The sequence below is a fragment of the Temnothorax curvispinosus genome, unplaced genomic scaffold (assembly GCF_003070985.1).
Source record: "Temnothorax curvispinosus isolate PA1 unplaced genomic scaffold, ASM307098v1 QBEX01016572.1, whole genome shotgun sequence".
Classification (NCBI taxonomy): domain Eukaryota; kingdom Metazoa; phylum Arthropoda; class Insecta; order Hymenoptera; family Formicidae; genus Temnothorax; species Temnothorax curvispinosus.
In genome coordinates, this window is record NW_020226352.1 from 51477 (window position 1) to 79369 (window position 27893).

Here is a 27893-nt window from a genome sequence, read left to right on the forward strand (position 1 = left end):
AGCGAACGATTAACGGCTCAAGAGCCGAACACGTTTGCTGGGCGCGAGCGTAAAATATTGCCACCACTATTAGTGCGATTAACGTTTCCGGCTGTATTGTCTGTGTGTGTGAGTGTGTGAGTGTGCCCGAGTACCTTTGCCCGTATATACATACACATGCACTTTCGTATATCTTGTAGTTGCGCTTAGAATCTGAGAGCGTTTATCATCGCTGCGGCAAGATTTTTCCTAATTGCTATTCTTTCGTTTCTATATTGATTTCCCGGCAACAATTATGCGGTAAATCGTGAGCATATTTCAGGAACTTCGTGTTTTCGAAAAAGGGAAGTTTTGTTGAATTAACTGTGAAAACGGATTATTTATAGTTCCAAGTATCTCTCTTGAGCAATAATAAAGCGATTATCTAAAACACTAAACCGAAAATGGCAAATTTCGGTTAAATTAAAAAACTTATCCTGTTTAATAAAATTAAAATCTATATACTTCTTTAATTAAAAAAGAATTAAAACCTCATTGTAAGTTATTAATTTAAACAGAGTTAGATTAACGCTGCTAGATTTATTTCACATATTTTTGACTTGTCAGTTTTGCCATAGGAACATACGGAATTATCAGACTAACTAATTAGTGAGCACTGAAATAGAAACTTATTTATTTACGACGGGAGGAAATTTATATTCGCCGCGACTGCCAGTGACAACACATATTCGAAATAATAAGGCCAACAATAAAAGCATATCGAGAAGATAATTTCAAATATGAAACCAATTCCATTTTACATGTATTAGTGAACTAATAATAATAAAGCGCTGTTCAGTTAATTATACTAGTGTAATGCTAAATGTACTTCATGTGTGATATAATTTGAAATTTTCAATTAAAATGCTCGCTTGGCCGGAATTGCGGCTTGTAGCATCGCAAAAGAGAAATACATATACCGGAAAAATTACATATTTCCGGAATTAGTGTCTAAATAATTGTTTAATTTGACGATAATATTTTCGAGAGTTATCAAATAAAAATTACACAGAAATGTATACGTAGATTGAATTATTCATTTTTTTTTATAGATCCACTTTATTTCATTGTATTTTGTCGACGACTTCGAATGCGTATATTTTAGGTATTTATTCGCGCAATAATATCGGGAATATCACAGATTTTTTGCCTATAACAAAAACTGCGCTAATTAAATATAAATTCTTCTAATGGACGTAACGCTATACAGTTTATACAGAGTTTTGTTATCAATCTGACTTTTTAATCGGCTATCTCTCTCACGTCCTCTTCTGTATATAAATTGTATAACAAAAATTTCAATAGCGAAAATGGACAAGGATAAACAAGCTCACAGTCACTTTTCGTTCGATACGCGACGTCATAGCAGTCGTAATTATCAGCATCCTCGAAATTCCTAAAACATACAATATTTCTAATTTTAAAAATTTTAATTTCAACAATGTGAACATATTATAATAAACTTAAAGTTAAAGTTAAAGTCGTTCGACAGATGCTAATATCAAAATTCATAAATGTCGATTTATTTTAAGACACGTTGAGAATATATTTACCTTAAAATAATTCGTATGGCATCCTCGATAATTGAAAATCCTGGAGGACTTAGTACCGTTTCCGCTTCACAAATTGTACGCAGAATGCATAATCGTCCGGGCAAGTTTTGACTGTAACAGATAACAACCAATGTTAATTAATTAAGTTCAACTTTATCCAAAACACGAGCAAAATTTCTGAAATGCCTGCAGGTATACATTTATCAGAAACCGTGCCCGCAATATTTAATGCATGTTCAATAATATTTAATTATAAAATCAATATTTTATATTTTAATACTTATTAATTAAATTGTAGCAGATCTTTCTTATCTACTCTTTATCTTGAACATTGCCATATATGGATCTGCTTTAATTTCAAATTTACAAAATAATTTAACAATAATAAATATTGTTCTTGCATAATTCATCGGACACTTAAAATTATACTTCAATCTTATACTTGACCGCTTTCGGGAATTTTTAAAAGCAATTTATATAAAACGTAGTTTAAATAAAACAAAAACAATTTTCTTTTTACCTATTTAACGCTAATTCCAAATTGGCGTAGAGCTCGCGTCTATGTCGCCGTTTTAGTTTAGATGGTCTTCTGTTCAAGGCTTTCCTCAAATCTTCCTGGCTAGGTATAGGCCATATCGTATCGAATTCCAGATCTAAGTTCCAGGTTTTAGGCTCATTAAGCTGAATAGCCTTTAGAAGGCTCAGGGTCATCTAAACAGGCAATTCGTATGCACCTCTCTCCATACAGAATATGAATAATAAAATTATTTTTCTAAGATTCGACAAAAGCAATTTAATCGATTTTAAATAAAAAATAATTATCTAGGGAAATATTTCCGAAGTGATAGAAACTCCTTTTTTTAAAGTACATTAATAATTACAAAATAATTACAACGAGATATACCCTATATTTCCTTATACTTGCTAATAAGCAATTTCGATAAATAAAGCACAATCGCCAACGGAAAACAAAAGAAACGCGCATTTCACATTTTATACGGTGCACAAATAAATGTGATTTTAATAGAACGTGTTCGCTTTCAGGGTGATTTCTCGTAAAAGCGCAGATTATCGCGGTAAAATGAGAAGCTCCACCCATCTAACTGATTTAACCGATCTCGACCTCCGCAGGGCAAGCGATGACACCCTCATAAAAGTCCAGCGTAACAAAAGATAACCCTCTCCCGCTCCGTGCCGCCCGTTGCGAACACCCGCGGCCGTCTGACTCACCACGAAGGCGCTTCCCTTTGGAAAAGTGAGCTCCCGTCTACGTCTGTGCGGAGTCTCTTCTGACCTTTGGCCAGCGGCACTTAAGTTGGTGTCATTACGGTGACATACCGCCTCCCCTAGGAGCAACAACGGGTCCAGGATCACGGCGAGAATCAGGACGGGCCACGGGGCTCTCATTTCTCGGAATTATCCGGGTGAAAATCGCGATTTCCCCTCCGCGCGTCGCGCGGCCTCGGGCCAGCCCTCCCGGGAGGTCACGGGACGGAGAGCATTTGCAGAAAACCCGGGAACATCCTTCGCGGTTACGTCGAAATATTGCACTCACATTGCGCGCACATGCCACGGAAGCGACTCGCCACGGGACGGCGACGTGACGGCGACCCTGTGTTTGCGCCGCGAATTGTCACGTTTGCTTCGACGAGAGACGATCTAATTCATCAACCGAATGGATATTTAAGTGACAACTTAACACTGCTATAGCGGTTATCTGCGCTTGACTTTTTAACCGCGACCTGATGGTCATTGACCGAAGCTAATACAATTTTTCAAAACGTTTGTAAAAGAATCCTATCTGATATAAAATTTTTAATAATCCTACACGTAGCTATAGATAACAGTATGAAGTAAAAGAGTGTGCTATTCGACATATTATCCCTGAAGATGTAGTTTAATTTAATCGTAATTTTATTACACAGTATTTTATCACTGCAATAAAATGAAAATTCTACCCGTGACGTACCCAGAGGTATGCAAAATATTCCCTCTGGACAGACATGTAAAATGCCATTAATTGTAGATTTCGTCTCTGTAATCGAGACATTTCTTCATCGATAACTTTTACGTATACTCCGCAGTCTGCACGCGTGCGAGAATTGACCGCAAACGGGACGCGCTATCTATTTCGCGAACATAAAATTGTTCCTAATGCTTAAGTCACGTATATACGTCGTAAACGCGAGTTAAATTTTTCGTAATTTTTCAGTCCGGTACGCAAACTCGTGCAGAGGACTGCTCTCGCGGTCACGATAAGGTATGCGTCCCTATCTCATACGTGAACTACATATACGTTTTGCTCTGGCATATTTTATGTCGCGGTAAGATATCTTTCCGGTGGCAACGCGCAGAATAAATTTCAGTCCTTGTCAAGTTTTAATATCCCGCTCTGTGTGTGTGTATATGTACGAAGCATCTGTAAAATATATTTCAATATAAAAGAGAATGTTCTAAAACTTAGGCAATTAATGCAGATGTTAAAAAAAGTGGACTGAGAAATAGGTAATGGAGTGTTTCAATGAGCGTCAAGGCGGCGTAATTTGCGATTGCCTGTCTCGTTATAATCTCGCAAATTTCTTCATAAATAAAATTATTTAACGACCAAATCGATGCTGATTTCCAAGCGTTTCCGCATTCATCGCGCTCGACGCAGACAGAGAGTGAGAGTGAGAGTGAGAGAGAGAGAAAGAGAGAGAGAGAGAAAGAAAGAAAGAGAGAGAGAGAGAGAGAGAGTGCTCATTAATTCTCCGGGTCTCTCGTAGGCCATTAAAATCTGACAAGCTTCCCCATTGCGGAGTCCCCCGGCTTTTCCATGCTAATCTTGAAAAATCTCACGGAAAAGCGCGGCCGTTCTTTATGAAAGGTTCATCGGCTCTCCGTTTCCCTCCCTCCCCGCCGCCCAACCTTACAGCCACCGCCGGCGCGCTAGCGAGAGAGAGAGCTTTAAATTTCGTAAATCTCGCGAAATATATTCAGGAATGGGCTGCCTGTTTCATCCAATTCCAAGGTTCCGAGTGCTCTCTGACCATCTTCGCGGCTCCAATCTGCGAGGTAATTTCATTTTGGGTTTTCGGATCTCCTCGATCTCCTCCGCTCCTGTTCCTTCTTTTTTTTCCTTTCTTTTTTCTTCTTCGTCCAAGCCCGACGCGCTGCCGGTTCCACTGCTCCGCGGCCACTCTGCGCAGCCTTACGAGAGACCGCGTGATTTATCTGGCACTTAAAATCGAGCGATCTTCCCCGGGACTGCTGGTTAATCGCCACCGCTACGTAACGCGGAGAGAAACGCCATCGTAATAAGCGTGCTAATGGATTTATGGACTCTCGCGACGGACTTTTGTGGTCCTCGACGTCCTACCGGGACAAATGTCTGGAGCATCTCTTGTACACGCGTTCCGCGACGCGTCTATCCTCAATAACGGTTTATTTCCTCGAGTACATAACTTAACGTCCGCAAGTCCATTTCGCGCGAACATCCCGCGTCGTCATCAAGGAAATCAGTAAACGCGGGCTCGTCTGTTTAGCAGCTCGCAATAATAGGTCGCGTATCCGCGAAATAATACACGGCACGTTTCGCACAGCCGCGCGCGCGCGGCGGGTGTGCGCTTCCGGAGTACCGAGACATCCGTGATGCCGCCCGCGCGACATTACGGATTGCATTACGCCGTGTTTGTGCACGCGCATCGACGGGGTAAGCTATCGTATATAATACAATTCCCCCTTCTGATGAGAACGTCAGCTGCGTGTAGTAGCAGCGAGTTTACGTCGCGTGTCATTAGCGCGAGTCTCGTCGTCAATGCGCGAATTGTAATCCCCGAAGCTGAAGCCTCCTGCCTGCCGGAATGCTGGGACATGACGTCGCGTTGTATCACTGCGGTCGAGTCTATCCGAAACTTCGTGCGCGTCGATTACTGGCTTTCCGCAAGATTACACGAATCTATATACACACGTATTGGTGGAACATTAGTTTCTCGCTGAGGAAACATCAGCTTCAAATTACTCAAGGAAATCTGCAATTAACATTCATTGTCTCGAAGACATTTTGAGGATATCAACTCCTATAGCATCGAACGGTTCGTCATAAAATTCTGAATTCAATATATCTATTCCTGATTAATTGAAGAACAAGATTTCCTTATTTATTACAACTGCAAAAACTAACGGGCTTTGTGTAAAAGTAATTTTACAATTACATTAATATCATTTAAAAATATTTGTTAAAAAGTGAATAACTTGCAACACAAAGTATACTGCAATTTGCACTTTAAAGACCCTCTCTCTCTCTCTCTCTCTCTCTCTCTTTCTCTCCACTCTGTGCTGAAAGTTCTGTTGTAATCCGAGCAATTTGGTAGTTACGAGGAAATTCCAAGAACGACGTCGACTGCATAATCCGAATTGCTGACGTCATTGTTGTCGACATTGTTGTCGATCTCATCACGTAGCGACGATTACAATTATTCGCTTTTACACCACAATATTTTACCTCCTTTTACCTCTCAACTAAAAAGACCGGCGCGGCAGTTATTCGGAACGCTCTCAGTCCCAAAAGGAACATGCCTCTCTCTTTCTGCACAGCTTGCAATGCAAGTACAAGCTGTGCAGAAAGCGAGAGGTATGTCCATATAGATTATAATTTACATCAAATAAAATTCACGGCGGACGTTTTTAAAATGCATTTTGAAATATTACATCATCACGTAATTTTATACAAATTCGTTATTGCATTATGCGTTAAATTTATCTCTTCGCCATTTCGTCATTTTTCGACCCAACATTATCGATAATTTCTCAGATAATTAAATAAAATTACGCCTTTAACTTCAAAAATATTAATTAAGCATTTAATATCGTTATATTTGAATAACTTAGAACTTAGAGTTGCAAACTACCGCTAGTATTTTGCTACAGTTATAATCAGTTTCGCAAATCTCTTTACGCTAAGATAAAACAGTACTTCAAACATATCTATTACTATTTGCTTATATAAATCTTAGTCTAAATTCCATTGCTATTTGTAGTTGTGTAATTCATGTGTAATTCAAGCGCTCTAATAATCTAGAAGGGCCGGGAAAGGGAGAGAGAGTGCTTCGTGATGGCTGCTCGTTTCACATCTGCGTAAGATGATCACGCTTGATTGCGGCAATTCAGAAGACACCTGGACACTTGGCGTGCACCTCGTCGCAATTCTCACCCAAGTGGTACGTTCGCTCGTACTCGGTCATCGGATCGATGTCGTACCATCCTCCAGGCAGACTGCAAACATTAATTCGTCGCTTTAACTAACATCCGCCAAATTGACGTTCAAGATTTTATCTAACAATTTAACCAGTCTTCAGTGCACAATACAACGAAGTGAAAAAATTTCGAAAATACACGGCAGTGATCTATATATATAATCTAACTTAATTCACGACTCACCTGAATATAGCGTGTAGGATCTCCTCGAGGAAGCTTCCCTTCCCGACATCCTCGCGCTTACGTCTGGCAGCCTTGCAGATCGCCTTGAGCACGCAGGCCTTACCGTCTTCTCCCTGGCTTCACGGTGGACAGAAGATGAGATACGACGGGAGAGGACGAAGGATTCGGGAGCAGCGAGGATCGTTGCTCGTTTATCATTATATCATCCTCGTTATCATTGTCGAGCTCGCCAAGAGTCGGCGGTCCATTCATTAAGTCCGCGATAATACCGGAGGGTAAAGAGGGGGCGGAGGGACGCGCGTTGATATTACCGAGCACGAAACCGAGCTCCACTGCAAACCCGGGGGTGGTTTACAATGAGCCTCCTCTCCTCGTTTCTCGCCCGCACACCACACATCTGCTAAACAACCGAGCCCCGTAGTCCTCCCCTTCTGTCCGTGCGCTCTCTCTCTCTCTCTCTCTCTCTCTCTCTCTCTCTCTCTCTTTCACTCCGAGCAAATACCGGCAATTAGCCTATAGCTCCGCACAATTTGTATTAAAGCAACCGACCGCTTCTGCCATCCCCGGATTAACCCCACGACTCGACTCTTAACTGAAACTTTACTGATGTGTACGCGCGCCTGCAGTCGGCAATAGAAAGCGTTAACATCGAGGATTGCCACCGTAATGAACGTGGGATACGTGTCTATCCGACGATCCGCGGAAATTAAGCAAACGCGTGGGATGTGATTTATACCGAGAAGAGAGAATTTCCCTGGCGCGGTGAACGTGATCGACGAACCGGAAGTGCTGTTTTATTTTGCCCCGAATTTGACGAGACAAATCCTTCGGAATTGATATCTGAATTGGTGAAGTTCGTCGAGACGGGATCTCGCTGCGAGCTTTCGTCGGCTGGACCATGATATAATTGATGAAACTTGACGATTGACGCGAGATCTAGGATTTATTGTATTTAACAAATTTCGACAGAGTTCAAACAGGAAGCTGTCGAGATAGACGGTGGATTAATAGCAGACTCTTCTTACAGCTTCTGTATCTTCTGCACATGTACCGTTTTGTCAAGTAATCTTCGCTTCGACCGGATGACGGATGGAGCCACGATCTCGCGTAATCAAAATGAATAACGATCCCCTTTACTCCCGCGGATTGCTTGGCGAGGACATATCTTAAGACGCTCGGGCGACGGGCACGGAACCGCTAAACCGCGCAATCCCAACGATGAGTTTTGCTATCCGCGAAGCGAGACGTAGCGTGACGCGAAATAAAGCGTCGCAATGACACGTACGCGGCATCCTCCGAATAATGCAATTTCTCTTTTTCAGACGTAGCGAAGCGTCGAACAACAATCGCGACTCATATCTCCCCGTTGGTATATGCCTATACGTGTTTCGGCGGCGCCGCGAGAGATTCTACCTTTATTTCTTCTCTCGAATCGCAGAAACGATTCGGAACGTTTCGGCCGATTTCGAACGAGCTTCAATGTTTATACACGCACCCGTATATCATATAGTATTAGTCACAATCGCCGTGACAACTGAATTTATTTGTACGCGGCGAAGCGCGGCATCGGTACAACGTTTTGCAACGACAGACATGTCGAAAATCCGATTAAGTCAGAAATTACATCAAAATACATGTTATCAATTTCAATGGAACTGTCAGAGCCGGTTCAATCGCGGCGCGAATATAATTGCTCCTAACAATTGCCGCGAGACCCCGGAGTGGAGCAAATTGTTTCCACTAAGCGTTCGATAAATCGAGTGCGAGCCGACGATGGTTCTTCCGCGATCACCTGTCCCTTGATTCCGACCGATCGATCATTTAATTTGTAACTTCGCTTCGTCGTCGTTGCACAAGAACGATTCAATTAACTTTTTTTTTACGCGTCGAGAAGTGATCCCGTATTAAAAGGAGCAACGAGCGAAGTGAATCTCGGCCTCGTTTTCATCGCACAAAATAACCACGCTTGAAACAGCGCGAAGAGTTGCGATCATTGCGAGAGGCTTCTTAATCCGCCCGCTTAATGTGCTCGTATAAGCGCTCGACAACTGTGTCCGCTGTGAAACGCGGGAAACGTTGCTGCAGGAGCGGCCGAGCGAGCGCGGTTTTACGGCATTACTGCGTCGTCGGGGTCGTACCTGAATCATCGCGTCGTTTTCCTTCAAGACCATTTTCCGGCCACAAGCGACGAAAGCGCGCCGCTTAATCCGCTCGCCGCACGAATGACTGTTTAAAAGCGTTTTCCTGCCACTTCATCCTTCATCGGCCGTGAAATACATTCGTCCCGCGTGTTTCGTCCCGCGAGTTATATGGATTTACCAGGTGCAACCTCGGGTGCAACCTGGTTTATTACAGTCACGCACGCGGAGCTTTGCGAGAGTAGATTCTTAGGTTCTCCCGCGCGAGAGACGGTCGGTGTCGATTACACGTCAGCGCGGTTGCCGGGTGACGGCCCGTTTTAAACTTCCGGCACGCTATGATTTTTTCTCCGGATCGATCGCCTCTAAACGAAGAGACGTCTCGCTTTGGGAAACAGAAGCGTTTTCCGCGACGCAGATGAGAAGGCAGCTTTCCAATAACGGGGTTCGCGCGTCTATTTTTCTTCGTGAACCGGGAGAAGCGGCGAACTTGCCCGACAAGCTCGCTGAAACAAAAATCTCGTCGATAAGTCTCACCCTTCGCCCGCGTTCGATAGAATTACCATTTTTCCATCAGAACCTCCCACTTGGTGGGCGGAGGAGGACAAATCTGATCAGTAGAGAAGAATGAAATAGACTCAGGACGCGAAATAAAGTGATGAAATATTCGATTTTCCTGCCGAACGGCGAAGTATGTCGTAATCGTTGCAATAGCGATTCATATTTTTCCTCGTCGCGCTCGCGGAAAGATAAGTTTTCATTTCCCGCGTTATTGGAATAATTCGCAGTGATTTCTTTTTTTTTTTTGTATACAGACCGCGATCGTCGGTAATTCATACGGAATGAGAGAAATGGAGAAACGCGGTCCTCCCTGCCCCCCCAATCTTTGTGTCCACCTTTCTTACTCACGTTCTCAGCATTAGCTCCACTTTACGGTACAGCTCTCTTCTGCTCCGACGATGATAAACTTCGGCTGGCTTCCCGTACAGCACGGTATTTCTATAGGGTAGTTCCCACGCCAGCCCGGCGGTAACACCAATAGTAAACATTCCTTGGGGCTTCGAAAGCGTGGTGATGGTTAGACAGTTTACAAGCTGCGTAATAATAATGAAGTAATGGAACAGTGGAAGAAAGTTAATGTCAAATTAAATTTCGTTAAATCACAAATAAGGATTAATTGCTTTTAACTGGAGAGAGAGAGACAGAGAGAGAGAGAGAGAGAGAGAGAGAGGAGGGGAAAGAGATTATTAATTACTGATTAATTAACTCTTGTACAGTATATTAATTAATTTGCTCAAATAACAAATTATTTTAATATTATTCAGAGCGTGCGTGTTTTAATTCGGCAGCGACACGTTTCACATATTAATTTGAAACTAATTATATATATATTATGGATCAATATTCCTCCCTTTCATGAAGTTTGTTATAATTCTATGTTATTACTCTGCTTATTAGAGTCTTTTTAAACGTTACGCATAAAGGGAGTTCCGTTTCATTTAGCATATGAAACTTCCCCCGAGCTAAACCGTATCGAGAGTTTATGTTACGCCATAATATACAACTTCTCGCTACGAAACTTCCACAAGCTCGTATCGACCTGTCTGGCGCATTTCGCGCAAAAACATGAGAGAGGACGAAGATTTCATTTTAATAACAACCCCCCCCCCCCGGATTCAAAAGCGAGCGTAACAGGTGCGTTTACACTCCCCCTACAATTTTCCAAGTTTATACATTACAAATTCGCAAAACGAAAACGCGACACGAAGAGGATATAGTAATCGCGAACGGCGAGCGAAAGCGTTTTCCTTATCGGGATACGCGTGATACGACCGTGTAAAATAAAAGTTTATCTTACTTGAACGTTGCTGCCTTGCGGGAACACCAGGTAATTAAATCCAACGTCTTCCAGATCTCTCCCGGATCTCACGAGCGAGTCGTTCGTGAACGTCGTCGATGTTGCCGATCCGGCGAAGCGACGCGCGAAAACGCCGAGCAGAATAAAGTGGCGGAGATGATTAATCAGCATCGCGCGGGTACGAAAATTTCGTGCTCCATCGAACGGAGCTAAAGCGTTAATCCTAATGACAGAATGGGGCTTGAGTGCGTGCGACTGTTGCTTGTTTCTCGAGAACAAACGCTAACGAACTGTATCCGTCTGTGTCGAAAAGCAACGGTATTCCATTAGTGTTCTAATGACGAGTAAATGGAGAATAATTTAACTCTGTTCTTCGTCTCTCTCCGGGGAAGGTAGGAAAGTTTAAGAAAACTTTGGGTATTTTGCATAAAAACGTTGTCACGTAGATTAATTTACGCGACTGAATAATAAAATTAAGAATATGGAATATCTCTAATGCAAAAGTACATTTTGTAAGTACTTCGCACGAACATTTCGCATATATATAACATTAACTATTACGTTTGTTCGCAGCTTTATCTCAACTATTTTCTTTCTTCTTTTTATTAAATTTCTTTAAATCTAGCAAGACTATTTATTTGATACTTAAATCCACAATTGCCTAAATATTATTATCTAATAATATTTCACAATAATTCAATAATGTAATCAGTAGTATCAAGCAACAAGAATAATTATTAAATTAACATTTTAATTGGTTATCGATTACTAACGTAAACGATAAGCTGATTAAGCATTAACCTGATTCGAATTACTGTCAACAGAGCAACAATACATATTTTCGAAACACCATGCGACAGTTTAATTTATTGCAGAGGACCGTGGCAACATACCGGAAGAGTCGTCTTCAATTTACTCGCTTAACAAATATCCAACATTCCGCAGATAACAATGTACACAATTATTAACTATCCTCCTACGTTTTTAGATCTCGCGGCGCACGTTCCCGCAATAATTTAATTATCTTTCTGATAAATTTCCGGCTAAAATAACTATAAACACTAAACCGAGCGCGCGGCATATTATCGAATCAGATGCATACCAGCAATCTAATTTGGGCCGAATGTATTACCTGTATCGCGAAATTATATCGAGCGCGATGTGCAACAAAAGCGGAATACGCGCGCGAATGTAATCTAAATGCGGTAATAACTGTGTATAACCGAGTTGAGCTAAAAATTTCACGCTGAAATTACCTGATTAACAATTTCCATGATGATGACAATTATTACTTTTACGCGCGATACTTTGAAGCGTTACAACCGGGCGAGTCATTGTCTCAGGATTTTCCGGTTGTTAGTTACGAGTACTACGTCAAGTGGCCGCTGGGCCACCTTGTTAAACATCGTTAATAAACAAGCTTACAGTTGCGCGGCAGAATTTCATCAAGTAAATACAATTATGTGCTTACATTTGCGACTAGTTTGCCGCGTTCGCACGTGACAAATACCGACGAACGGAACGCGAGGACTGAGTGTGCTCGCATGAGGAATGCAAAATGTTCGCCGAACGCATATCGATTAGACGTTCGTTACAATACGAAGATATATTTGGCATATTTTATTTCCATTGAAAAGGAGAGAAAAAAAAACGAACGAGAGAATCAACCGTCGGACGCTCCGTCCGGAGCACTCTACAGAAATGAACCATAAATCGACGAGAGCTCGGGCGACGGTTTTATTAATGCAAAACGTCGTGAAATTATTCGAAACCGCGCCGAAATGAATTACACGTTGCGGAAGTAATGTAATGACCGATATAGAATATTCATGGGTCGAAAGCCTCGCGCGAAACTTTCTGAATTTAATCCCGGAATCGTCGTTGATGTTAAATAATCGCTTATTGTCGCGACCCTTCAACGTGCAGGGCGGCTGGCGAAAAATGCTGTATTGTTATTAAAAACCGCGTAAATACTTGCGACATATACTTGCATACTTGATTAATGCGAATGCAAAAATTCGTGTAAAAATAGAATGTGGAATGTGAAAAAAAGCGAACGGCTTATCGATTATATATTTCATATTAGCTTTATTCATATATTATATTATGTTTTTATTATGTATATATTTATATTATATATATTATGATTTTGTAATTATCTGAGCTATTATAAAACAATTTTGTACGTATGCAATAAAGTTATTATTAATAAAATTTTTTTTTACCTAACTGGCAGATCTTTTCTCTTAATTACAACCGTCACGAGTGTCACTTATTGTCGTGTGTTACTAACACAACGGCAAATATGTACGTGACAGGTAGATAAAATAAAACTAAAATTAACATATACTTAATTAATACACGTTAAGCTAAAGATATTTTACAAATAATTTTTTTTTAACAAATAGACATAAACTCAAATCTTATACGAATATAACGTTGCACAAACTTATCTCTCTGCACGCAGCTAAGTCTCTTCTCATTCAATAGAGAACGGCGACCGTTTTATCAGTCGTCAGTCTGACACGTCGCGGAATGAGGGCGCGAAGCCACCGAAACGTCAGGCAGAAAAATCGCCGCGGAACGGGCCGGCTGCCAGAAAAACTTCGCCGCGGCGGCTTCGCGGCAAGTTTCCCATCAGATTTGCGTTTCCGCAGTTCGTAGAACAGCGCGATGAAAGGTCTGTCGCAGCTTCTGCCGCAGCAGCTTCAAAACTCCACGTCGTAAATGGAGTGCCGACACGTGGGATACAACCGTTCGCAGTTTCCGCCTGCCTCGTATGCGCGATCGTAAGCGCGGTCCCCGGATCGCTCGAATCTGGCACCGTCCCTTGGCAATCTGCGAACAGAATCGTTCATCGCCGAGCGATGATCCCCTCTGAATTCTGTTCTATACATTCCCGCAGTTTCGTTCTCCGCGCGATTAACTTAAACTTGCGTTTCATTTCTTATAATTAAAGTGTAATGGCTGCAATGGTTGAAATTAAAATTCGAGAGGAACTTCGCTGTTCTCGGAAAAAACGAATTCGATGCTTTTGAAGGAAATCGGAGTCTCTTTACTTACGTGAAAATTGCGTGAAGGAGCTCTTGGACGAAGGATCCCGTGCCTATCCGGGAAGGATCTCGCTGGCCTGCCTCGCAGAGTGCCCTCATCACGCAGGATCTGCCGTCGAAGCCGGCGCTGCCGATGAAGTTTAATTTAAAAGCATAAACTTTGACGACGGCTCGGCTTACGCGCGAGAAAACACAATTACGCTCGAGACAATCCCGTTCCGCGATCGCCGTTAAAGGTAATTATACGTTCTTATAACGCGTAACAGCCGCGAGTTGCGTAAAGCGTCGAGAATGCAGATATTACCCGAGCCGTGTCGCGATTTACGTTCGTCATAAAATTAACCATAAGTCGTTTTTCTAACCGGTAAACTTACCGCATCGATATTCGCGCCGTTTCGATGAATAAATTTCCACAATTGGTCTATATTTCCACAATGGTTCGTTGCAGACAACGCGCGTAATAATTCGCATTTACATTTTTATCTGGTCGAAAAGGGGAAGGAAGGGATAAATTTTTTTCACGTTCGAAACTGTTTCAGACATATTCAGCCGCGATGTACTTCTCGTCAACCCGAATACACGCTGAAAGTTCGGTTGAAAAATGCGGAATAACGGCACGACGCACTCACGATTGCAAGAAAGCCTCCATTTTCGGATATACGACGCTCCGGCTTCTACGGTGAAGCAAATTCGATATCTTTGAGTCGACCTTACTCGGAAGTTCCCAGGCTAAGGCAGCTGTCAGTCCCAGCACCAAATCACCGTCTCGGCCGTACGCTCCGATAGTCAGACAATACACTAACTGGAAAATACACGAAACATCCGCGTGCAAATTCAGTTTTCCGCGTAAATTTTCGCAGACCTGCAAGGCGGGCACGAGCGGGCGGCGCTTTACTTTTCTACTTTATCCGTGTACCGAAATCTGGGGGAGGCGATAAAATTTCGAAGATATACAAAACGTTTGCCAAGTACATGGCCGAATTTACGTGACGACTGTTTGATTTTTTTACACAGTGCTCTAATGCAATCTTGTTTAAAATGCAAGCTAACAAACTCCTGCATTGTGGAGAAACGTTCTTAAATATTAATTCAAAACGGGAATTGTTTAATGTCACACTGTATATACATATATTGTAGAATTTATACGTAAAAAAAATCGATACTAAACATGTCCTTTTTCAAGCATTACTTAAACATATTTACCTGAAAATTACTACCGTGCGGAAAAATCAAGTACCTCTTAGGCCGCGACAAGATTCTGGGCGTGACATCGACTCCCGTTGCGTTCTCATGAACGATCGTCGAGCCGGCGAAGAAAATCAACCAATTCAAGCATCCGACAAGAAAAGAAAGCCGGTGGTCTGACATACCTTTCACACCTTTCACACGGCAAAGCGGTAACGTTTTCTCGGATCATATGTGATCACCTACGGAAAGCGGAGTATCGAAGTCACAAAAGAACGAAAATCCCGAAACCTGAGACGATTCTCCGTCAACGAGAAAACACAAAGCTTTACGTGATAAAGTTCCGTTGCAAACTTACGAAAACTGATATCGCGGGTGAACCGAGCTCTTTTACCGCGCGTTAATTAATAACAAAAATCACACGTGATTAAAATTAATGAGATTCGATATATACGTTTCGTCGTCGATCGACGTCAGCGGTTTATCACAGATAGCCGTCGTTATACTAGCGATCGCGATCAGCGGACGATAAGTACGAAGATTTTGACAGGCGATTCCCGTTAACGGTAAACATCGCGTGCTCTTCCGCGATTTAACGGACTCGCGTCCGCATCCCGATGATTCCTTGGCCAAACGGAGCAGTCGTCTATTTGTACGGCGTGTTATTCACTCGTGCGCCGTTTAAACACAGCTTCGCGAGAACCGGGAACAGAGACGTTACCGTTCCCGGTTATTACCGCCACGGAGCGCGCGGTTTCCGCGGTACATTTTTTTCCCCGTTTACAGCACGCGCCTTAATGGCAGGGCAAACGAGCGTAAACACGGCATCGCTGTCGGAAAGAAAGCGAGGCATTTGTACCTAAGTACCCTTGAATCGGAGCATTGAACCGAATGTACGCAACACAATGAGGAGCGGTAAATATAAATGTAATTTGCACGAGTAACTGTAAAAAAAAATTATGAAGATTATTCTAAATAAATACATAAGTCTCTTTCTTACAAACGGATTAACAATCCTGATATCAATTTAATCTGACAGAGGACAAAGCTCAACCACTACAAAATTAATCTAATGGCAAAGCGTGATATAGAATGATTAATTTTAATGGGAAGTCTCAGACTTTCCAATAACGCGATCAATATTCCGTCCTTTTAAAGCACTCGTATATTGATTGTGATCGATATCGAAGAAACATTAGAGCAATATACGACTGTATTTTTAATTTAATTACCTCAAATTCATTACAGTTGAATTTAGTAGTAAATTTTCTGATTATATTGATAGAATAATTCAAATACAAATATGAAACAATTTTAACAAAATTCTTAGAACTATTCATTGAATAATCGTTCGTGTAGCTCAAGTTTATAGCCACTTAGCGGCCCAAACTCCGAATCTGAGTCACAAAATATTCAGGCATTTATTTACAGTAATATAGAGAAAAATATTTAATAAAAATTTCGCTTATATATATTGTGCAAAGCACTCGAAAATTGCTATCGAGAAATATCCCAAAAACGTATAATTTCAATTTATATAAATTTAATTTTGAATTGCTAAAATAATTACTGTTGAAGTTAATAATAGTTTCCTGGCAGTCACAGACATCAATTTGATCCTAAATGTGAGACTTTCTATACAATACATTTTTAACTATTGTAATATAAATTAAATCAAATTCAATTTATACAAATCAAATTGCTATAAAGTTAGATTCGCGTATGTTTCTACTCTTCTTTTGAACTCTCTTATCTCTATCACTTTTATACAAAAGAGGAAATTAACTCTTAGGATGTAAATTAAATTAACGTAGGTAATAAATTATGGTACAAAAAGAATGAGATTGTAATTAAGTGAAAAATTAATACCACTTTTACGTCATATCTATGTAGCGAATGAGTTTCACTTTCCAATCGTATCACTCTGTAAGCAATTACAAAAATTGCAAAGCATGTTGCATCTCGATTCTTGAGGCATGTTTACCAGTCGGCAGTATTGCTCGACTGTTTCATGTGTATGTACACCGTTGAGAACTTTTATCCCGAGGTAAAATGCAGAGCACCGTGCAAATCCCCACGCGGATACAACTCTGCAAATTGTGTCCGCAATTAAGAAAGTACGGAAGGAAAGTCAATAATTAGTCTACGCTCTTAAAGTTCCCGAAGATTCCTCGATTCCTCCTTAAATACTTCATTAATTAAGGACTCGAATATTTAATCGGCTGATAGAAGAACGATACATTGTGGGACTTCCCGCAAAAGAAAGCTTTGAAATGATCGAACTATTAACGGATTATTATTAGAATCAGAAATTATAATTTATCTCATTAAATTTCTTGTACATTTTACGCACATTTATTAAACCGTAATTAAAGAAAGAAACAATAAAAATTCTCTAAGATATATTTTTATGTTTGAAAGAAACTTTGTCCCTCAACGTTTATAATTGAAACAGTGCATATTTATCTATTATTTAGTTGTACGTTAAAAATTGTACGTTACAAAATACATACATAATAAACTAAAAGAATGATGCTTTTAAATGTTGAAAATATATTCAGGGAAATTTTAATTAATTCCTTCTTGATTAAAAATGTATCTCTTGTAATCCTTGTACAATTATCAATGGAGCATACAAACAGGGATTCATGATGCAAAATATCGCGTCGGGATAAACAGGCGAGACGAGCAGCAGAGAAATTATCATTTAATTCCGCTTGAGATTTTCCGGTCTATTTCGCCGTCAATTTCACCCTCTATGCCCTTCGTCATTTCCGGCGAGCTGCCGGAATTCATCAGCAAGCCTCCCTCGCGTATATTCGTCACGGCCGAATTTTTTTGTGCTCTGACCTCCGTCGTCGCGCACATAATGCCAAAACCGAGCTAACCGTGTTCCTCTGTTTTTTCTTCGCCGACCCCTGTGTGGGTGTCCCCGTTGCGGCGGAGGTGCGCGGCGCCGGTTCGTTAATTGCATACGGGAGTTGCGCGCGCGGCCCGGCCGGTTTTCCAACAAGAAAACCGTAGAGCATTCTAAATTAATGCTTTTCGTTAACGCGCGGCCCACCGGGATCCGCCAGACGCAATTATATCGCGTTTCCCGCTGGAATGTGCGACAATCCCGGCGACGGCTGCCCGCTGGGATAACGCGCGGAGACAAGCACGAGCGATTTAAGAGAACGCGAGGGAGAAGGAGGGGCGTGTGGGGGATGCTCGATGCGCATTGTCTCGCGCGTGCCAGTCCGCGATTATCGCTCGTCGGAACTCGGAACAATCGCAGATTGATTTTACACGAGGTCGTCGAATCCCACCGGGCTGCCGAGCGCGAACGAGACCGGCCCGCGAGGGGGATAGACGTGAAAACGCACTTGATACGTTACGTATACATAATGGAAGCCACCGCGATTGTGGCACGCAAACTGCCGCGGAGGGGCGCGAAGGGGAAGAAATTCCTTTATCGCCTCCCCCTTATCGATCCCCAACACGTTGTGTCGATGATACTTTCAACGGAGTATTTTATCGCCGCACGCGATCGTCCCGTAATGTCGACATTATCTGTGGCAATCTTTTTCAATTTTTTCCCCTCTCTTTTTTCCCATTTGAAGGAATCAGCCATTTTCGAAAACCCTTTCGAGATACCTTCGCAGCTCTAACAATTTTCCACACAGTTATTGTTGCGGAAAAAAAAAGGAATTTGGATGGTCCTCCCATTGAGAAAGTTACTATAATTCTCCCGATATTTCGTTATACGTGAAATAAGTAGAAACATAATATATGACACGCCCAGGGGAGTTATATGTTACATCTGCCATGTGTTAAGCAATTGATTGATTTATAATAAAAGTTACGGCGCTCCACTTCTCGATATCTCTTTATTACCTGTACCGCTCGATTATCCTCGTTAACGTTCGCTCAAAAATAATTATCGGGGAAAAAAATTAAGCGAGGAATTCCTCGCGATATAAAAAGCAGCCCGGTACGCGAAATTAACAATTCATATTCTCGATCGTTAAAATTTGCGCCGGTAGATTCACCTTTGACGTCCTTGTTTCAATATATACCACGAGAGGCGAAGCTCGAAATAATTACATCGCGAATTCATTTACGTGCTAATAAAGCGGTCTTATTTGCAAGGCCGTATTCGCTTGTAATGAAATAGACTGTGTCACGGGACCTATCGTGGGGCAACAATGCACCGCAATTAAAAAAATGCATTTACAGGAGAAGTCTCCTTGTTACCACACAATTTCATAAAAGCAATGCGACAAAGAAACGTACTTTAAACGAAACATTTTTCACGTAATTATATGGGACATAAAAATAAAGCAATTTTCGGGGTCAAATATGTACGTCGGTTACATTAAGTCAAGATACTAATTAAGAATTTTACAAATCGTATGTAATAAAATATAGACGGTAGAAATAGACTTGAATAATATTAATTTCAAATTCAAGAAAACTTCAAACCTGATTTCTTTTTAAATAATTTTCATCGTGTTAGGTTTATCGCGCCGGAGAATTAGATACTGCGAGTTTGGCTTATTAGCGTAATTGTAACGACGGTGATTGTAGCTTGACTCTTGAATAATATGTGTTTGCGCTGGCAAATGGCGGACGCAAAGTGGAGCATTTTTTTAATTGTCAGATAGTCGCGCGATAGTCCGCGAATTAATGCTTTTCGCTGAAACCGGACCAGCGCGGCTCGCGAGTAGCAATTATAATCGTCCTGTCGCAGGATATGACAAGCGGAGACGAACGATACGAGAGAAAGCGAGAGAGAAAAGAAATAATGCGCGAAACGAGAACATTTTTTTTGCGGCAGCTATTACGAAGACAAATTAATAACGCCGGAGGCCGTATATAACGCCCGGTAGAAATATCCTTTCGCTCATTTTTTGTATACACGCTTCGTCCCCTTTCGAGCCTTCTCCTTTCTGGTCTTTTAGCCAAACGTATATTTTTACTACATTTAGTCGGCTGACGTGCCACCATATTTTACTACTTACCGTGTCTGGTCTCCCGGAATAATTCGAGTGCGGTTTTGCTGCATGACAAATGTTTCATTAACCGCTGTCATTTCTCATAATGCCGTCCAGTGATAACTACAGGAACAATCGGATCGTGGGAGTGAGGTAGGTCCTCGAGCGTTCTTGCAACACCCGTACTTATTCCAATATGAAAAATGGAATCCGCTACAAAGACCGCTAACTTTTAACCGTTGACATGACATTTCTCATGTCACGTTGAATATAGTTGTATTTTTACTTCATTCGTTTTCAATAAACACATTTATTTACAACATTGTCACTAGCAACATTTCATAATTTGTAATGAGCTAATCCTCTCGCCACGTCGAAAAAAAAAATCAGCAGTTCGGTCTTCTTTATTAATGATACAAGTAAAAAATATACTTTGTAAGAATTATTATTTTTATTAATGTGCAATAATTTTAGCAATGTTATACTGCGTTTGATGCATAATTTGTCTCAAGTAATCAAATAATTACTCGGTGACTTACTCTCTAATTGTAAGATACTTCAGTGTGCTAGCTCTCTGTAAAACTATTAAATCCGACTAACTGCAGAGGGCAATTTGTGGTATGATATTCACAGAACAGCGGATCTTCGTGCCAAGTGCGATTATTAATATACGACCTGAAAGCAAGAGTAATTAACATACTGATATGTAAGTCATATTAATATTTCGGTACTCACTCTGCAAGTAGCTTTAATATTTTCCCTATAACGCCGTCCTTCCGCTTCACGTATTGTAACCCCTGACAGATGTTCTTCAGCAAGCAGGAACGGCCATCGAAGCCATGACTGAAATAATAAAATAATACGTCTAATTAAAATCAATAAATTGTAATCAATATGATACTGAAATAAACGTTACTTCTATATTTCTCAATAATATCAAAAATAATAATAATTAACGGATTAATGAGAAGCCTAATAATCGTCATAAAATCGTTCAACGAAATAATGAAGAAATATTATCGGAAATTATTGCGGAGTTGCATTTATTCCATCAGCGCCCTTAATTATCCTAATCGTAATTATTGCTTGGAAATTGCGCGAAGCATCTGCATGCGTATGTCGATCTCGATATAAAACGTTGGAAAAGGATGTTGTCCACGAAACTGCGGCCAAAAACTGTGGAAATGGTCGTAACGACGACGGCATTGCGTCGTTGGCTATTCGATCTTCGCGATGGCGGAAGTCCTCGGTCAGCCAGCCAGAAATCCACCCGCATCATTCTGGTTCCAACTCTGCTCGACCAATTCTGAACCGTCCCTCGCTATCTTCTATACATTCGTTTCCCGACATGCTGCCGCCGTCTTACCCGTTTCCACGCGATCGTTGCTGCCGTTTCTGCATTATGCAGCGCAACTGTTGCAGTATTTATTTATTACCCTGTTTTTTTATTACCTTTCGTACACGAGTTCGGCGCATTTGTGAATGTCTGGAACGGACCGGACGTTTCGAGGCCCACCGGTAGTCGGCAGTTCCCATGCCGCCTTAAAACCCGCTGCGTGCGCGAAGATTGTCGTGTAAGGCAGAGTGTTTATCTTGTAGTTTAGCCGATACTGAAAAAGATCATTTAATTTACCCCAGAATTAATTTATAGTTTCAAACAAACACGAGCCGAATAAACAAATCTAAGTGCTTGCGTGGAATTCTCACCTACATTAAAAGACGCAAAATGTATCCTGAATATACATATTCAGACATTTTAGTACAGCTTGATGTGAATTTAACAATTTGTATATTCAAATAAATCAAAAAAAGATAAAAAAGATAACTTAAACTTATTTAACATACATCTATTCATATGTTCAGAGCTCTTAGTTCTAGTCGCGCGATCTAGATCTTGATTTCGTTACTTCAGCTGTTCAATCACGTGTGAGCGTGAGCGAAATAATTTTACGTGGATTCTGCATTCCGCGTGTGCAAGGAGAACCTTCCCAATCAGAACCTGCGAGAACAGGGATCGAGGTGGGAGGAATGTGAAATCGCGTGGAATTTTACCTGTAACTTTCTCACGGAATCCCAAAATCATAAGTTCGTATCAAAGGATCTCTCGCGAGCGCGTATGAAATCGCCGTAATCTTCATAAAGGAACTTCGTGAATTTTCGATCAAGCCGTTCAATTCCCCGGCGCGGTTATATAGAACGGGAATTGCTCGGGCGATTTTCGTCTTATCCGAATTACTGTTGCGAATTATTCCGCTATCTGCGTGTGAAAACGGGAGGGTTCGCGAACGTTACCGGTGACTCTCTCGCGTCGCGTAAGAGCGAATTATTTTCCACCCTCCGTCGCGGGACCATCCTTCTGATGTGATCAAATCTTTATGTTCGGCCATAAATAACGAGACACTTATCGTAAAACTGCGTCACCGCGCTGTGATTTTCCCCCGAGTTATTCCCCCATTACTCGCGCGAGCAATACCACGAGAAGTTCGCGTCACTCGCGTCGATCTTTGATCTTTCGTAAACAAGTTCTCGGATAGCAATTTGTACGCATTCGTAAAACGTTAAATAAAGATATTGGAAAGATCGTCAGAGACTTAACCCTATTCACTCCAACCCCTTTTTCCGCCTTTTTAATCCTCGCATCATAACTCACGAACGAATTGACGAAATTTAATGTTCCAAAGCGCAAATTAATGCTAAAAGTAGTAGCTTTAATTTGCGCTTTGGAACATTAAATTTCGTCAATTCGTTCGTGAGTTATGATGCGAGGATTAGAAACTCGCGGGGACACGAAAGGTCTGGTTGGAGCGAATAGGGTTAATAAGCTTTCTCATAACGTAACATGATGTTTCTTCCGCCTTGTTCCTATTCTTCTATTCTAATATGATTTAATATTTAGAGAATTGGCACTTTATATATGTCATAATTACACAAACAATTAAATTTAGATTAGATTTGAAAAACATAGATGACAAAATTAATCTTATGCAATTATCTGGCTGGATTGTCTAACAATAATGCTCGATTATTCACCGGTACGTCTACCTCGCGTCTAAATCGCGGCGCTTGATTTCCGGCGTTTTCCTCTTTGCAAGAAACCGCCGCGAATAGAATGGCGAGGCAGAACCGTGTCGGTTCCGCGGTGCCTATTAACCGTGGGAATCGGCCGTGCAGGGTATTGCTCACGGTGTAAATGCGACAGAAGGATGGTGTCGTCTGGATCTGGCAAGCCGTTTGTCAGTGTCCCGCCACCTTACCGCGTTGTAGCCATCCCCCGTTTCTTAGCGGCCGAAAATACGATAAGGCAATCGGATTTATGCGCAGCTCGCCAGACAGAAACCGCCAAGACGAAGTCTGTATATATGTGCACTGGATCGTTGCATGGTGCATAATTTTCCGGCTGCGTTCAAAACACGTGCAAAACGCTTGCGGGGAGGCAGATAAGAAGCTCAGAACGTAATTTTGCGTATCCCTCTGTTCGCCGGCATGCACAAAATTTTTAATTAAAAGATTAAACGTTGATGCATAAAAATTGTAATATAAATCTGAACTTAATTATATTATCAAATCAATAAGTGTTTATTGATGTATTTATTATGATAAACATATTATAAACAAATTAAATTTTTTCTTTTAGATAAATATTTTATATACTAATTTCATTATTAGATAAATTTAAGCTTTCAATTTTCCTACAATAGTACATGATTATTTCATAACGATATTAAAGCGGTTTTAAAGATAATGAGGTATGAGTAATGTTACGCAAACACCGATAAAAATAATCTGTTAAATATGTATCATGTTTCTATAATGTGATGTATGTAGAAAGGATATAACGAGACAACGTTGATTCATGCATATTGATTCTAAGCTCTGTTCCCGTCCTGTACGTCGGATAATGTACATGGTAAACACGGCGTGTATCATCGATACTGCGGTGTACCTCGTAATAAGTGCGCTAGATTACAAGTTGTGTAATTCTTCTGTCAGAGGATAGCTCGCGAACGCTAAAGTCTCAGAGACACACCCGCTTCTTTCTTCGAGAAAAAGATCGAGTTACCAATGCGAGGGCATAATATGTGTCTATTTTTTTAGAAATAAATATGTTTAAAATAGCATTAAGTCAGCAAATTAACATAAATGTAAGCGCGGCGCGCTTTTAACAATAAATCGATACAATCTTAAAAAGATTAACAATAATCTGTAATATTTGTAATTTGCAATTTTTAATTGTTTAATCAACTATGTTAATAATATGTAATAATATGTGAGCGAATTGCACGTGTCTCAATCTTGTTTCCCGCAGGCTGAAAAATACACATTTATTGGCAATTATTGATTCCGATATAATTGTGTAATTTATCCAATCTGCATAACGTATATAAATATCGGGTATAAAATTCAAATTAATTTATACTCGAAATCAGTCTCAAATTAAATAAATATCGAGTAAAATTCAATTTAAATTCGGAACGAACCGTTTGATTAATTTCGTGAAAAAGCGTTATGGCGTATCCTTTAATTTACCTTAACGATAATGCCGAGCATAAAGTTGCCGGCTTGTCAGATCCAGCTGCTTCGTAATAATGCCGTTTTCCCTCCGAATAACCAACAACCATGACGCATCGGTCCTAACGCGACACACTCCGAGTACACCAAAAATTGATGCGACTCCGTGTGTTAAAGCATTTGTCGCACCTGGTGTATGTACTTACGTCGCGAAGAGAGCGTATAGCTTCATCCCGTATTAATGCCTCGCGCTACATCGTGTTTCAAAATATGCCCCCTCCCTCCCCCCAACCGCGACTTCGTGCCTTTTAAAGCGAAAATACGGGCAGCTCCGATCGGTTTACATTACAGCCGGTCTCGTGTAGACGGCGCATAAATTCACCCTCGCGCGTTACAGAGCGGCGCGCCGGAGGCTGCATAAACAGTGCCGTCTATGCACCGGGACGGGGGATGATACGGGGGGATATGGTTATACAACATTGATTCTTACGGCTTTTTACGATCCGCCCGGAACGGCGCGGAACCATTTGCCCATTCGCCATTGACGCGCATCCCTTTAATACGTCGAAATTGCGAGCGATGCATTTTTTTTTTTCACGAATGTATGGATTTCCATCTATTTTACATATCCCATATTCCCTTCAGCCTGAGATAGGATTAATTCGTATTTTCGTTAATATCTGCTGGACACACACTCGTGCACACATATATCACAATTCATTACATTCCATACATCGTAATAACCGATCTTGATAAAATTTATTCGCGAAATACTGCCTGTCTATTTCCAAACGCGATTGTAATAATTTGAAATTATACGATTTGATCGAAAATTATGTTACGACTGATTTGTAAGATATAACCGACGGTCACAAAACTGAGTCCTCATAACTCGCAATTGTAAATTTCTTGTGTGTACGTTGTGTACACCGTACGCTTCGAAAACCGTTTTTTCTCTCTTTTCCGTATCAGCAAGAAATAAATTCCGTCCCTATCTCAACTTTCAATACGAAGAATTCATTTGGGAATACGCAGCAGAGAGCACGTCGATGCGAGAAGTTTCGAAAACTGCTGCTTATATCCACGGCTGTCAAAAATAAACCTACATTACGTGGTTCAACGTGCAACTTTAGTCTCAGAGGCGTCATGTAGCACGGGCACCTAGTAGCTTCGGGAAAAGATAAGATATATATCCGCGTTACGCGTTCGACGAAGCGCTGGACGCGAAATCGTATAAATTACGGTAGGGTGTTTTCATAACATGCCCCGTATCCGCGCGCGCAGCTGTTTCGCGAGAGAGAGAGAGAGAGGCCGGGAAAAAAGCACGGCAGCCTTTTTCAGCATTTGAATATTGGAGTATCACGAGAGGCGACCGGTTCGCGGCGAGAGAACGATTCCGAAATCGGCGGAAAAACCGAAACCAGCCGGAGCCAATTACTGGACGCGCGCGACGGAATTCGCGTAAAATAAAAAAGAAAAAAATTCCGCGAATTTCTCACGAACGGTGCATTCTCGCGTAATGAGAATGTAATTAATCGTGAATGGTATATATATGTGTGTCTGTCGTCCAGATTTTCGTCGCGCGCATCAAGGACGCAAAATATTCCCGATGGCATTCTTCGCAATGAAATTTAACGATCGCCAGCGATATGCGCGCAATATATGTATTTTATCACGGGAGTGATATTTTTTGATAGAAACGCGCGCGCGCGCGCGCGTTCCAATCAAACGCGTAGAAACATCCGTTCTACGCACGGTAGAATTTCAATTTAGCTCATAGAAGGTCAAAGCAAAACAATCATTTGCGGAATGCTCTGTGAGAATATTGCGATCTTGGCCCATCTATGGCTGACATGTGTGTGTGCGTGCGCATGTGTGCGTGTGTAGCCTTTAATCCTTTAGCTGCTGCTCTGATGTAGTCGGAGCATTTACATGATATTAAGTCGCTTAATTACAGTTGAACAGCCGCGACATATAAACGTTAGAAGTTAGAACGGTTGCGTTATTTTATGGAGGCAGCTGTCTCCGATATTTACCGCGTTTACTTTTTAACTCGACTCTTCCTCAAGACAGATAACGTCCATCACAATTTTGACGGACGCGCGATGATCGCGTTCTGCTCATAATTTTTGTGCTACAGTTTGCCCTGAAATCGCTGTAACGTGGAAAATTGCTAAATCGATCGTGTGCCTGCCGTCAAAATTTGATGAATCGTCAATTTAACGTTTGTTAACTTTTTTTCATGCCGAGCGTTTTACGATGCAAACTGGTTTCAGGCAGTTTGCGTTGCTGTAACATCAATGCTGCAGCGCCTCTTCACGATTGTCTCTGTTTTAGCGGATCTCGTTAAATTTTTCACAGAATCATTCAATTATCTTATAGCTGTTATTTACAAAATCCATATCTTACAAACTTTATGCAATATTTATTTCATTATTTCAAAGATGAATAAACATTACTCATTTTGATTTCCACGTAAAAATTCCACAGAAAATAATTAAAATCTGTTTTTTCCTATAATTATTCCATAATAAATTCAAAATCAAATAAAGATATAAAATCGAATGATATTTTTAGTTTTAATTAACAAGCAGAAAATCGCAAATTAACAGTCGACTTTTCGTTCAAAATAATAAAGAGCGACATTTTCTTCAAAATCTTGCGTGCTCAACGCACGTAAAAGAAGTATTACGTGACACTTACGAAAAAGGTGCTGCCTTTGCGGAAGGCCAGGGCCCTGACTGCTCTTCCGGAGTGCGTGGGTCCCGCTGTCGCGAGGAGAATGAGGTAGACACTGCACCAAAACCGCGGGCGCATAATCGGCGGTGTCGAGACGAGGGATGCGGGATCAGGGCCAAGGGATACTTAGGAGAACAAAGTTATTGTGAAATCCGTTCCGAGTTTTGCGGAGAGAGACGGAGAGAGGGAGGAAAGAGAGAGAGAGAGAGAATCTTCGACGTGACACGCTTTACGCCAGAATCCGCCGACGCTTAGCTCGAACAACCACTACGATCGCTCGTGCAACCTCTCCGCCCGGGGGCTTTCCCCCTCCTACCGTTTCCGACCTCCGCTCTCGCTCTCGTCTCGGCTCTCGTTTCGTTGCCAATTATGAGGAGCGTGGTTAGCGTTAATTCCACGAGATACACTGGCCGCTTAATTCCGAACGAGCGTAACTGCGAAAGTTA

At 41.4% G+C, this 27893-nt stretch overlaps 4 protein-coding genes across 4 annotated transcripts; all 4 read right to left on the reverse strand.

The window, feature by feature from the left end:
- Nucleotides 1-1116: 1116 nt before the first annotated feature.
- Nucleotides 1117-2978, reverse strand: LOC112466797. The gene is made up of 4 exons (XM_025035121.1): nt 2802-2978; nt 2092-2282; nt 1572-1682; nt 1117-1414 (listed from the first exon to the last, which is right to left on the reverse strand). Exons 1-4 carry the CDS (start codon nt 2976-2978, stop codon nt 1261-1263), a joined length of 633 nt encoding a protein of 210 aa, XP_024890889.1. The 3' UTR covers nt 1117-1260.
- Nucleotides 2979-6715: 3737 nt separating this feature from the next.
- On the reverse strand, nt 6716-11156 carry LOC112466798. The gene is made up of 4 exons (XM_025035122.1): nt 10986-11156; nt 10037-10221; nt 6990-7106; nt 6716-6824 (listed from the first exon to the last, which is right to left on the reverse strand). The coding sequence occupies exons 1-4, from the start codon at nt 11154-11156 to the stop codon at nt 6716-6718; spliced, it is 582 nt and encodes a 193-aa protein (XP_024890890.1).
- Nucleotides 11157-13693: 2537 nt separating this feature from the next.
- Nucleotides 13694-15406, reverse strand: LOC112466799. Its single transcript, XM_025035123.1, has 4 exons — nt 15242-15406; nt 14668-14840; nt 14049-14165; nt 13694-13823 (listed from the first exon to the last, which is right to left on the reverse strand). The coding sequence occupies exons 1-4, from the start codon at nt 15404-15406 to the stop codon at nt 13694-13696; spliced, it is 585 nt and encodes a 194-aa protein (XP_024890891.1).
- Nucleotides 15407-20592: 5186 nt separating this feature from the next.
- On the reverse strand, nt 20593-27679 carry LOC112466803. Its single transcript, XM_025035126.1, has 4 exons — nt 27412-27679; nt 21652-21809; nt 20935-21042; nt 20593-20874 (listed from the first exon to the last, which is right to left on the reverse strand). The coding sequence occupies exons 1-4, from the start codon at nt 27523-27525 to the stop codon at nt 20766-20768; spliced, it is 489 nt and encodes a 162-aa protein (XP_024890894.1). The 5' UTR covers nt 27526-27679; the 3' UTR covers nt 20593-20765.
- Between the last annotated feature and the right edge of the window lie 214 nt (nt 27680-27893).